We start from the raw sequence: 13288 nt of genomic DNA on the forward strand, positions 1-13288 counted from the left end.
CGGCAGGAAGTCGCTCCACAGAGAGATGTATCATCACGCCGGAGCTGCTCTTAGATCTGCCTCCGATACCCTCACACCCCTCTGAGATAAAGGCCACCAACGAGGGAGGCCGAAAACGAGGGACAGAGCAATTCTCGTATCTAAATTGTGGACGTCTGTCAATGCAGAATGCAAATAGGAACGTTCTGAGGCCATGCCAGTTTGTTTGGCCTTAGCGCTGAAGCTGGCACCAACTCATGGGGCTGATTCAGTGACCCTGCAGAGCCTAACGTAGATAAAAGGGATCTGGCTGGTACCCGAGGGTGGGATTGGTATGGGTCAAAGCCCAAAGGTCCGCCACTTATCTCTGTTTGGACCGAATCGGACTGCTACAGCTGAATTTCATAAACCTAAGGCGTTGGTGCACATCTGTGATGTGTGTACGCTTACATTGCAGTTCCAATATGATTTGCCTCGAAAAACACGGCGTCACGCCTTCATTTCAAACAACCGTCTTAAAGAAGAATAACAAATCTAAACTTGAATAAATACTTCAATGAATATGGGCATCGACAATGAACATTTCAGTTGAGTCATCTTCCGAGGTGAGAAGCCGTCCCGAGCTGCGCTCACGCAGCGATGTGTGGCACCGACCCTTCAAATTGCCGGCTCGTGTGACGCTGACCCCTCAAACTGCCGGCAATCAGTCTCTGTCGGCTGTGTCAGCGTGTCAGCCTTGCTGCTGGAGCCGAAGCCGGAGCCCGGAGCCGTCCTGACCCCTGCCGAAGCGCTTCTCGGCTTGCAGCGCGCACATTTTGCAGCAACAGAGGGCGCAGATTGGGGGCTACATGGACCAGCGGGGGTCGGACAGACAGCAGTCGTAGCATAGAAGCATGTCCGTCCAAGGACAGAGCGCATGGAAGCCATTGAAGTTAGCAACTGAAGCTATTGAAGTAGATTTTGGAGGACGTTAATATGGCGTCTGCAGGGTGATGTGGCAGATCACCAGTCCATGCCAGACGCGGCACACCAATCCTGATCCGGGAGCTCACAGTGGGGTGCCCACTGTCCAGTCCGTCGACCATTCCCCGCGGGGCGACCTCCCGCCGACAACTCACGGCCACCGCCCGCCGCCAGTCGTGAGTCGAATGTCGCCGACTCACCCGATGGGATTCCGCCGTATCGAATCAACGACACGATTTCCGTTTCGGTCGGCAGCTGAATGCTAATTGGCGACGTTTGTCACGCCGAGGAGTTTGTATTTCATTGGCAGCGGAGGCGGCGACAAAGCGGAGCCGAGAGAGGTGGGGTCTCTTGAGGGCTCCAGCTGAGCTCAGGTCGGTGCATATTATATAGAATGGCGTCTCTTATCGACGCTGAGTAGCATGGTTGGTATTTGCGGTCGCATTGATAACGCACGGAACGGAGATTGAATAAAAAGAAACATGAGGAAATGTTTATGCATCCTCATCGCAGTGGTAAATGCATCCATATATTTATAAAGCCGATTTGCCTATTTTTCCATGGAAAGAAGAAGTTCGAAAAAAATCCGAGTGAGGAAGACCGTCAAGACAAGACGCCAACATGAGAAAACAGACAAACCAATCAGCCCCCACTGCCAATTTGCACTCATGCCGATCCGTGAGGCTCGATCTCACGGCGGGCCGTGCCGCAGGGTGTGCTGCAGACCAGCACCCGGATGCCGCGGCCGGACACCCCGGCGCGTTTCTCCGTTTGTCACTGTGCCGTGGCGGTGACTGGCCGCAGTCTCAGTTGTCCTCTGCCGCGCCGCCGCCGGGGGCCGGCACTGAATGCAAAGCGCAAGGTCACGCGGCCGCCTCCCACACGTTCGACAGACGGAGACCCCGCCCGGTGCGGCGCTGAATGCCGCGCCGCGCTGCCACTTGTTTTTCGGCACGGTCCGCCGGCCGGACAATGCGTCCATTCGTCGCCGCCGCGCCGCAATGAGTGGCCGCGCCGCTGACGCCAGTGGAGAGTGGCAGACGTGGCGCGGCGGCGGCGGTGGCGCAGTGGCGGCGACGAACGGCGCAGAGCAGACAATGCAACCGACCAGCGCGCGGCGACCGCGGCCGGCGCTCTCCATCCCAGAGTTGTGCTGCGTTGAAGTCAGCGTCATTTGCCATTTCCGCAGAATAAAAGATTTGTAAAAATGAAAATGCATGCTGGTTGTTAGCATGCAGAGTTTTAAAAGCGTTGCATGTCCGTCCAAATATGTCACATACCCACAATAAATCTCGCAGCTAACTTTGAGAGGAAACAGACGGAGCTAAAAAGCAGTCACTTCAAACCACCGCCGTGACACTGACGTAACTAGCGAAACATAACCTCGCTTTAACGCCGGCAAGAGCAGTTGGTTCGCATCACCATTGGAAATAAGTGTTGTTTTTCGTTGCAGTCCGCTGATGCAGACAGCAGCACGCCACACAGGCCTGGCAAGGGACCGCCACAGGCCAAGCCGTCATCTGCAGCTTTAGTGCGCCGTTAACATTGTGAGCACCCTTGGCGGGGTCTCAAACGGGTTATCAATGCGGTATCCGCAGCTTTATCGTCCCTAATTAAGTGTAGCCATCTGGTCAGAAATGTAACACCCAGGCTGCTCATGTGTCACGCTTCGGTGTGGTGTCGTGTGGTGTGGTGTGGTGTGGTTAAGCAAGACTGTGGAAAGGAGCTCGACAAACCGGTTGACATTTTCTGTTGACGCGTAATGGAATGCGACGTGCTTATGGGCGAGTACGTGAAACTATCCAATATGTACCTATTTTTACCATATCCGTGCAAATTGCAGAATGAGAGAACACTTTACTATATGCATAGTTATACATGAATGGCTCAAGCCTGTTTATGAGTGAACCTTTCCATACCTATTCACAGCTGACCATGGGAAAAACAACATAGCCCATCCACAATGTAATCGCCGTTTTATTTCCGAGCTCCGTCCGACCAACAGAGCTGCGCCGAGGCCCAGTGTGGGCCCTGCAGTACCGTAAGAACCGGGCCACTATATGGTCCCAGCTCCGCGTCCTACGTATCAGGGGACCAGGCGACTGCGGCAGTCCGGCCGGCCTGCCTTTTCCGGGGAGCACCGAGGGCAGGGCCGTCCGCGCCGCCAGCCGGAGTAATTTACGAGTCAGCCGGAGGAATTTTTACAATGTTATCGACAGTCAGTGCGACCGTCGCTCCGCGCTAACAAGGTAGACTCCCGGCTTTAGAGCTCCATAAATCTGAAACTCCGTTTGCCATGCGATATAAAAGGCCAGCGGGACACCAAACTCCAAATTAATAAAAGTTCACATGGCCACAAGTTTGCAGTGAACCCGACGCCCCTGCAGATCTCCTGACTTGAGCCGCTTTGAATGGAACGATGACACCACGTCTCGTTCAGACAAAGCCAGACGCTAAAAACACGACAAAGCGCAGTCAAAAGCAAGATTCCAGGCTTTAGATATACATTATTTTATCAGAAAACAATTGACGACCATCATTGGCGAAGCTACACTCATCCGACAAGTTTTATCATTTTGACATTTACGTTTAAGCGATGTTTTACACCCTTCACAGCCGTCGCAGTGCGGCATTGTGCTGTTTCCGCACATCCAGATCACCTGTCGCCGGTAGCGCAAAACTCGTCTGATGACAGACCGCTGATGTAGGTGCCTCGCTAATCAAAGCGGGCTTGTTAGGCCGGCTGCGCACGACAGATCGGCCCCGCGCGGTCCGGAGAAACGGTAGCAGCTTGTAGGTAATGGTTGCGGGAGGGGGTTGGGAGCGGCAGAGGCGGAATTCAACGCTAGTGCATCAGCAGTCCAGTCTGGGTGGGTGTTGTTATTACGGCCATGCAACAGAGTTCGTCTTTCAAAATGGGGATTGATTTTGATAAAAAGCAAGCAGTTATGTCTGCAAGCTCATCACAAATCAGCCATTACACAATGACTTTCGGGCAACGTTGCGCGTAGTTCCAAATATTGGTTAGTCCAATCAATCAATTCGTGTAATATGTATGCTTGAGAGAAAGCAGATTGCCGTTGAAACCAATCATCAAGTTATGAGGAAGGTTTAGCGTGAGCAAAAACGTCCGACACGGCCCCTTTCAAGGGAAGACGAGAAATACACATTTAAACCGGCGATCACGCATAAGAATGATAAGGTAATAAGTAACTGAGAGCAGCCACCAAGAAGAACAGAGTTGTCCTCTTCTGACCTCCGCCTGTCGGTCATCGCTGAGCGCGATGGACGGACGCCGCGGGTGGTCTGCCCTCCCCCTGGCCGGGCCGGGTCGTCCCGAGCGGCCGAGCCGAGGCCCCGTCAGAGTTTATTGGTGTTACCCGGGCACCAGGTAACGACCTCGGTCCTGTTTACCGCTGTCGAGCGGGAAACGAGCCGGCCGACGCCGACGCCGGCAACGACGCCTGCACATCCGACTGTGACATTTCAGCGCGGATTAATTATTTGCACACCAGCGGAGCGCGGTATTTGTGACGAGTTCGCTTTCTGGACTGGCTGGGTTGGCAAACGGGCCCAAACAAGCGAATCAAATCGGAAAGAATTCGGACGCCGGAAAGGTTTTAACGAAGCAAATCGTAAAACCAAAATAGATTGTTGTAAGCTTCAGCATACCTGTAAACACATCTCATCTCACAAATGGATGCTTTGACTCCAATTCTAAGACATTCCACAATGCACTTTTACATTCATAAATTATAAATACCTAACTAACAAAACGGTGCCCTTTCCAAGCACGACACTTAACCCTCGCCGGACCTATTGGTTTTCTACATACGCGCCGGCCGAGGGGGGGGGGGCGGGTACGACCCCCCCCCCCTCGCCGTTTCGCCCCTGGTGGAGCTAGCGCGTCGCGGAAAAAACGAGCGTGTGCGCCGTTACGAGACGCAGAGATTGGTACCCGATTTTAAGGTCCTAGGTCAACTGGTGACCTCTGAGGTCAGGTCAAGTGCCCCAAGGTACGGTTCAGTTTTTGGTGAATAACTTCGCAAAAAACGGCCGCAGAGCGCCGATTTTGGCAGCATCATGTTCGTCTCGCTCAGGCGCGTCGAATGATATACTTTTTGTCCGGGTCAGGTCAACTTGGGGTGTTGACCTCAGGTCAAGGTCAGGTCAGCACCCCCAGGTCACGAAGTTGGTCGAAAGGGGTCATGTTGCATATCATTCGATTCGGCAGGTCTTCCTGAGTCCATTGGTGGCTTTCCCGACTCGCTAGCTCAATTTGATCAAGAGTTATTGACGAAAAACTAATATGACCTTGATGACGTCATAAATGACGTCACGCAAGGTAAACATTGCAAAAGTGACGCATCTAACCTTGCAAGGAGTGCATAAAATCACGATTTTGTGTGCTTGAGATAGTTGGAGATCGTTCCCGGCGCCAGAATAGCAGTTTGAATTTTTCCCCATTGACTTATAATGGTGAGGTCACGAAAATGACCTGACCTCATATGACCTTTAGGAAAAATCCGAGATATACAAGTTGTGGGACTCATAATGGATACTAGATCCTGCAAGTTTCATTTCCCTGTGACATCTCCTCTGGCAGTGAGGGCGTTGCGAAGTTGCGACATCTGAAGACCGTGCAGAGGTTCACTTATGACGTCATAGGTCAGTGACCTGACCTGACCCAAAAATGCGGTTGGTGTCAAAAGATGCGGCTTGGATCAAAGGTCAGGTATGCCAAGTTTCCGCTCTCTATCGCCAGCGTGTTCGGAGCTATCGCGAAAAAACCCTATGGGGGGGCGGCACCCGCCCCCCCCCCCTCGGCCGGCGAGGGTTAACTATACTGATGCAATGATACCTTCCCCCAGACACGCTGAGCAGTTTCTGGCATGTGCCATCAATCATCTGCGTAACCGATCCCTTCCCAAACATCTTCAGTGGCACTTCTCACAGCGGGGCCACAGAGATCGATTTCGGGTTCGACGCCCGTCATCGCCAAACAAGCCACCCGCCCTGTTCGCCCGCCCCGCGCGATTCCGCCGGAGTCTGATGCGGGGGATATTTGAGTCGCGGACCGATGTGTGTGTGTGTGTGTGTGTGTGTGTGTGTGTGTGTGTGTGCGCGCGAGGAGGGGGGGGGGGGGGTAGTTTCAATCAGTCGCCGCCGCAGCCACTATGGCTCCAGGCGGCGCCGTTGTCCAAATAACCAAGCGGCGCCGGCTGTTTGCCCGCGGCGCCGCGTTCTGTCGAGTTGGACCGACCTGCCTCGGGCGGTACCGTGTCCCGAGTCGACCCCCTCCCCCTGATTCCCCCCCCCCCTGGGAGATCAGTCACAGGCACGAGTGCCGGCGGAAACCCCGACCGGTCGCCGAATGCACGGCCGAAAGATCGGAAAGACTATAGGGGTGCCGTGAAGAGCTGCAAAATGCAAACCATGGCGCGAACTGCTAGATTTCGTGTTTGAGGGCGGCACGCACACACGAATAAGTGTGTGTTTAACCAGCTGTGATGTGCATGCTTCATGGAGTAGCTCTCTGGAAGTGTGTAGATTTCAACTCGCAGGTCACTTTCGACTACAAATGCAGGGCAATGGCGTAAATATTTCAGACGCGAAACACTGGCGAAAACTTCCAGTCTTCAGACAACTGGAAAGAAAATTTACGAGGCGTAAGCGGAAGCTCCCAGCGCCATGATAAAAAGTTCGTAAGACTCTTCTTTTGGCCCATGTCACCATAACCTCTCCGCCCACAGCGCCTACTGACCATCAATTCGGCACTGAACCAGTAACTCCTCCTCGACCGCGCCAGGGCACGGCCGGACGCTTCTCGTCCCGTTTTACGGCGCCGGCCGTCTCCCCATGTGTCCGGGCGGCCGGAGCGAACAAATGGCTCGAACTAGGCGCGATCGCCGCCTCCGGCCGGCCGGAGACGGCTGTCGCCTTCGACGAAGTGGCCTCGTTGGGCACGTCGTTACCGCGCCGTTCTGTAGGCTGCTAGGCGGGCTGAGCTTGTCGCCACGCCGTCGTATACAGGGATATGACCGATCTGAGCGGCGGCTGAGTGAAGGAGATGCAGAGACTGAGTGATGGAGAGGCTGATACCAGTCGGCCGAACATTTGTAAATTGTGCTAAAGATGATGAAATAAAAAGTTTTGAGAGTAGTTTCAGATTACTCAACAATGCCTGAGGAAGTCTATTTTATCCGAATAAGTATTGATTATACGAATAGCTCGTCAATGAAAAATGAGTTGATATAGCAATGGAATGGATTGTTCTCTGCACCCAAAAACACAAATGATCCTAAAAGAATACAAGACATTCTTGGTTGCGAGAGGCCCTAGTGACCTACTTCTGACACTATTCCGACCTTAGCAATGCAGCAGCACGTTGCCAAATCAAAAATTAATCAGTGCCAAGTCATTGCGGTCGAAGTGACTGACACTGTACAGGCGTCAGCGGCGGCAGCAGGGGCGGCGGAAATGGCGCCCGCCACTCCGTCAACTGGCAGCGGGGTGCCAAATACAACAGGGGCCGGCGACGGGCCCTGTGCGGCTCGAACCGTCGCCTTCGTCCGCAGTGCAGGACGCTGGAGTGGGGGTGCGCCGCCCACAGTCAACACTTCACATCCGTCGAGAGCGGTCTCTTAGTGTTCTGCGCGTTGGAAATCGCAGCTCAGATTCAGACTCAGTTCGCTAGATGGAAGGGAGTATAGACGGATTCGATAGACGTTTCCAAATGAGCGTTGGACTCCGCGTGGTGAGAGCACGCGTTCCCGGTTATGACAGTCCGGGTTCGAAGCGCGACGGGCGCTCGATATTTATGGGCCTCCTGACAGGTATGGTTGCGGTTGGTGGCAGGCCGTAGCCAGGCGAAGTCAGCGAGGGGACCGGCCGTGCGCGGCTTTGTGCGCACGTTAAACTTTGGACTCTAAATTCTGCCATAGAATCGGAATTGCGCGATCGGAGGGTAGAGGGCAGGGTCATCGCAACAAGCTTCGCTTAGCGGTGGCTCTGTCCTTGTGATTCCTTCCCATCAAAAGGTTCGGACTAAATTTAAAAAAAAAAAATGTGTAGAGCAACTGCTTTCTTCATCGGATGCTCATGGGTAGTTTTTCACTGGCAGTTAGGCACCTAAGAGTGCAAGCAAAATCTTTCAGTGTCTCCCGTTGTAGAAAATATCGAGGAGAATGTCGCGCATCTGCGCACTGCGTTCCTCTAAAACAGTAACACAAAGCCAACAGAGGCGGCACATCTCCCCAGCTGCCCCCCCCCCCCTCCCCATCGCCTGTCCGTTCGCCTGTCAGTCAGTCCATCCGCCCCGTCCGTCCCGTCCCTTCTCCAACAATACCGTCCATCGCCTCCCCGGTCCCGAGCCACGTGATCGCCATGTGTGTCGGATTGTGACTCCCCCTCCCTCCCCTGTCCTCCCTCCCGTCCCTCCCCTGTCCGACCCATTGCCATCTGGTGGCGCTTCGACGCCTCTCGAGGGGAGAGGAAAAGAGAGAGGGTCACACGTGTCACTCAGACGCTGCGCGTCCCTTCGCTCTCCCTCCGAAACATGGTAGAGTGCTGCCGACACCGGCTACCGCCCTTCGCGCCAGAGTTGCCGCTGGTTAGACTGCCGGACATGAACCAGCATGGCGTGAAGGAAGATTCGAAAGGGGTTATAATGAATGGGATGATGGATTGTAAAAGTTTCTATAAAAAAATGTTCAGCCCTGAGGAACAGGCTTGAGGGAGTATTTCATTGCACTAGAGGATGGACGGCGACAGTCGCCTGTCGCGCAGCGTCCGTGCGACAGTTGCGGGGTGCGGACGGGGGTTAGACTGCGACAGTCGCTCGCCGCAGAGCGCCCTGCAGTGCGACTCGCTAATGTTGGCACAGCCGTGCAGCGACACGAATAAGCCCGCGCTAAATCAAAACCAAACCCAGCAACGTGCCGGCCAAAAGCCGCTCCTTATCAGAAAAGGACACACCGAATGTAGTGTGAATAATTAGCTCACGAGGTGTACATAATTCACCGAGACGGTCAACGGCTCAAGGAATGTGGATTAGTGTCCAACATGCCTTTCGCATTGTATTACATTTATTTTCTATTTTTGCCTTCCTTATCGTGGCATGGTCGCATAATCCACCGTTGAGGGAAGTCACGTTCAAGTGCCGGCGATTTGAATAGGCCGTAAGAATAATCGCGTGCTGTGTTGATAATTGCACAGGACTAAGCCGCCATTTTTCGATGTCAGTAATGAATGGCATGGATGAAAACACTAAAAAAGTTGGAATCATTCACACCGAAAAAAAATAAAACATCAGTAGGCATGCCTTTCAGGCAAATATTTCGGGTTATTGCTGGTCGGTAGGGGAACACAACGAGTCAGTGGTCGGCGCCGCAGCGGGTACTTACACTGGATGTTGAGCGAGGCCGCCAGGCTGGTCAGACTGAAGCCGGTCGTCACATTCATGGCGATGCAGGTGAAGTGTCCGCCGTCCAGCCGACGGTCCACGCGCGCGATGTGCAGATCGCTGCCGCGCTGGAAGCGCCGGCTCGTGTTCATGACCATGTCGCCGTCCAGCTGCCAGTAGAACCTGATGAAGCTCGTGTTGGAGACCATGCACTCGAGGTCGACGCTGCCGCCCTCTCGTACCACCAGGTTCTCCGGGTGACGCGAGAAGTAGAAATCGTCCAGCGTGGCAGGCGCCGGCCGCAGCAGCGCTGAAGGAGAGGGAGGATCGATTAGATGAGGCTGGTCTCCAAACAGGGCCACGAGTGAACGGCCCTAAAAATATCAGTCCGCTGCTGTCTCCCAAGATAGCCAGCAACGCCCAGTCACGCGGATCTATTTTGTCTCTGGATACAATTGACCTGACACTTGATAGACAAAATCGGCTCGGCTGACGTTTCTATTTGGCAGAAGCTCAATAAAATAGCAAATAATGTAAAATTATTAAGTTTCACGTGAACAGATCTCCAATAAAATAGATAACATATTTAATATATACCCAAAATGCCGTCAGTTCAGAAAATTATAACACCAGCAAGCACTTAGAGCATCCGTATTTTCACTTTGACAATCAGATTCACAACACCACAGGCCAGTGCAGATAGGACCCCTGACCGTCTCAGCATCAGAATCCGTGCCCGGAGTGCAGCTCGTCCCCCCATGGCGAGACGCCCCGCCGAAACCCGGCCTCCCAGCGGGAGTCGGGCTGAATTATTCATGTCGTTTGTATGGAGCGCGCTCCGAGAGAATGATGCGCCATGTCAGCGATTCAGTCGGCTGGGGAGCCCAGTGGGGAGGCAGGGGGAGGCAGGGGAGGGCCCAGAGAGCGCGGAGGGTTGGGCTCAGAGGATCAATGCTGAGTGTAGATCCCGGCATCGCGCGGGTTAGACCATACAACAAAGAAACTGCCGAGGCCGTGAGGTATGCTAGCCAGCTTTGTGTCGTACAATTAGCAAATGCAACGGGAGGAATTGTAGAAAAAAATCATACCAGTGAGCTGTGGTCTGTTGGGCAGTTGCTGGGCAGCTGGAGCGAGCATTTGCATTTGTGGCCACCAGGCCTCTCCCCAGTCTAAAGTTCGGTAGCAGCGAAAACGAGAAAAGGCGAATGCTTATCGAATCAGGATGACTCCAACAAAGCGTTTAGAACTTCGTTTATAATTTTAATTTTAAGTCGCATTTTTTCCGAACAGCGACAGAAGCTGCCATCAGAACAGACGAAACTTCAGCCAAATCAAATAAGAGCGCTGTCTCGTAACTCACTTTGAAATTATCATGGAGGGTCCTATCCTTCCTTTTCATATCATTTTTATTCTATTGCAACCAGTACCATCTCGGCCACCCTATGCTTCCAGTTGTAGCAGTGGCACGTGTCACGGCTTCTGCGCGCGTCGGCCCATCGCGGCCCGCCCGAATCCACCGGCCCTCATTATCCCCTCAGCTAATGAAGAAATTAGTGGGCGGGACCGGGAGGGGTGGTAATGGGAGGCGTAAGGTATTCTACAACCGACCCGCACGCGCCGCAAACACCCAGCACGTGCAGTGTACTCGGCGGACATGTGACACAAGGCACGTGACATTGAAACGCGCCGACACGTGACCTGACAGGACTCCACCTTCGCCTTCCAATGGACTCGGATTGACTGTTGGTTGCCTGATGGATACAGTCGGTAAACACGAACTGAATCGGCAGTCCGTGTAGCCGGTCATTCCTTGGTGACATTGTTCCATAAGTCTGCACGCCGTGTAGTTTCAGTAAGGTCTCAGTAGTCACGCGGCCACCCAAAAACCTGCCACCATCCCCCTTATTGTCCTCGTGCTGTTTGCGGATGACGGGGTCTGCTGAGCTTTGCCAATGGTACGGGTTTGACCGCATTATGAGACGATTTTTTTTTCTTTTGCTGAAGTAAAATGAAGCTCGGACCCTTTAAGTAAAATGAAACTCTGTGTGCGGCAGTCTCAGACCTACCAAAATCGGTGTGATCATCATCAGATTATAAAAATAGATCTCCTCTCAAAGAAATCAAAGAATGCGAAAGGAAAACAGCCTCGTTATGTGAAAGGAAACCCTTGAAGTGAGTGAGAGCGTCTCAGCCAAATGATTTGTTTATCAGCGACTTGATACAGATTAACAGCTTACAGCTTCATTAATCACAATACACCTTCATGGATGACGCGTGGAGCGCTATATTAAAAATACGGCGTCACGTCCGGGCCCAGAATGGCACGGGCCGCGTCAGCGCCCCTCGACAGGGGTCATGGAACAACACTGCTATAGCAGTCGACTGTCCGACGGACCGACGGGTCGACTGATGGAGCGACCGACCCAGCGACCGACAGGCCGAGCAACATTATAAATTGACGCCTATTTTAATGAAATAACGTAATTTTGAACGGACCGTCAGGCTGTAAATTCACAATACCTATAATTTAATGAGTACCAGCTGGGTATGGCAGTTTCGTTCTTCTAAATTTAGGCATAGCTGTAGCATCAAACGACAATGATTGTGTCGCCCCTGAAATTACGATGCAAGCTGGAGGCGCATGGTGTTTTTATTTAGACATTCCCGTGCGTCACAAGGTAGTTCATTAACTCGTACATGCCATGAATGTTTTCCACTCTTTCAGTCTATGCTGAAGCCTTTCCCGCGAATCTGGCGCCTCTGGTCCCACCGTCCCTCAGCAGGCCGGGCCAAAATCGATGTTCGGTGACCGCCCCTTCTCCCTCCATCAGTGTTGGGCACCTACCCATTAGCGCCACGACGGCCAGCCAGGGAGGCATGTTGACCGCTGTCGGAAGACTGCGCGAGCTAAGACCGGGCGCGTGCCGTCAGACACCAGCTGGCCCGAGCAACACCCCACACCGCCACTCACGACTCACAACTGGCGGGCCGCCGACCGCCTCCGACCGACGACCGTAACGCGCATGCGCGGCCTCTCGACAGCCGGCTGGGCTGGACATTGGCGCTCGACGCTCCTCTCGATAGACGCTTGGATTGGATAGACGGTAACCCCGTGCCGTAGGCGGGGCAAGTGCAGTGGCAGTGCAGATTGCAGAACCAAAGATGAGAAGGGTAATGCCCAATCCCTCTGGCCTGACATGTTCTCGAGAAAAAGGTCACACTCACGGGTCATTTGGGTCAGAGTTGGAGTTTGTGTAAAAATCTCAGGGAATGCGTAAAAGTCTCGGAAAAACTAAAAGTTCTCTTGCGATCCACTACTTCGCGAATTTTTCCTGGAAAAGAGAAAAAGGCCGTTCGACCCCCACGCTTGCCCCCTTCAAAGTGATGCCTATTGACTAATCTGTTCAACATGTAGGTACTCTTATCCTACCACACAAATATTATACTTTCCTTCAATTCATGTTTAACCCTATTCCTGGCGGCAGGGGCGTAGGCAGGGGGGGGCCACTGGGCCATGGCCCCCCCTTGGGCGCCGAAGGCGCCCTTTGCGATTGGAGGCGCGCGCCCTCCAATCGCAAATGCAATTGTGATATAATCGAATCGAAAAACAATCGCGACTGGATGGCGCCCTCCAATCGCGAATGTGTTTACAGGGAAAATACGGATGGAGGGCGCCCTCGGAGGACGCCCATTCCAAATACGCCCTCCAAATACGGTTGGAGGGCTCCCTCGGGCGCCCTCCAACCACATTTGTAGGCTGTAGCTCTCTAAGCGTAACGGTGGTCGCCTATGTAAGCCGCTGTCCTGTAAATAAGCGCCCTCTCACCCGAAGGCGCCCTCCTGTAGGTCGCCACCCTGCTACACATTGCCGCCCTTCTGCTGATCGGCGTCCTCATAATTATTGGCGCTCTCCTACCTATTGAGCCCTCATGTGAAATTTTG

The 13288-nt window shown here is 53.4% G+C and overlaps 1 protein-coding gene across 1 annotated transcript in view; it reads right to left on the reverse strand.

The window, feature by feature from the left end:
- The window catches only part of LOC122370737 (inactive tyrosine-protein kinase 7-like), a 50838-nt gene extending 38510 nt beyond the window's left edge, over window positions 1-12328 (reverse strand). Inside the window, exons 1-2 of the mRNA XM_043346605.1 lie at window positions 12192-12328; window positions 9348-9656 (exon numbers count right to left, since the gene is read on the reverse strand). Coding sequence (XP_043202540.1) covers window positions 9348-9656; window positions 12192-12225 — 343 coding nt within the window. The 5' untranslated portion in view covers window positions 12226-12328. The remainder of the gene's footprint in view (window positions 1-9347; window positions 9657-12191) is intronic.
- Between the last annotated feature and the right edge of the window lie 960 nt (window positions 12329-13288).

The sequence above is a fragment of the Amphibalanus amphitrite genome, unplaced genomic scaffold (assembly GCF_019059575.1).
Source record: "Amphibalanus amphitrite isolate SeventyFive unplaced genomic scaffold, NRLGWU_Aamphi_draft 001164F_arrow, whole genome shotgun sequence".
Classification (NCBI taxonomy): domain Eukaryota; kingdom Metazoa; phylum Arthropoda; class Thecostraca; order Balanomorpha; family Balanidae; genus Amphibalanus; species Amphibalanus amphitrite.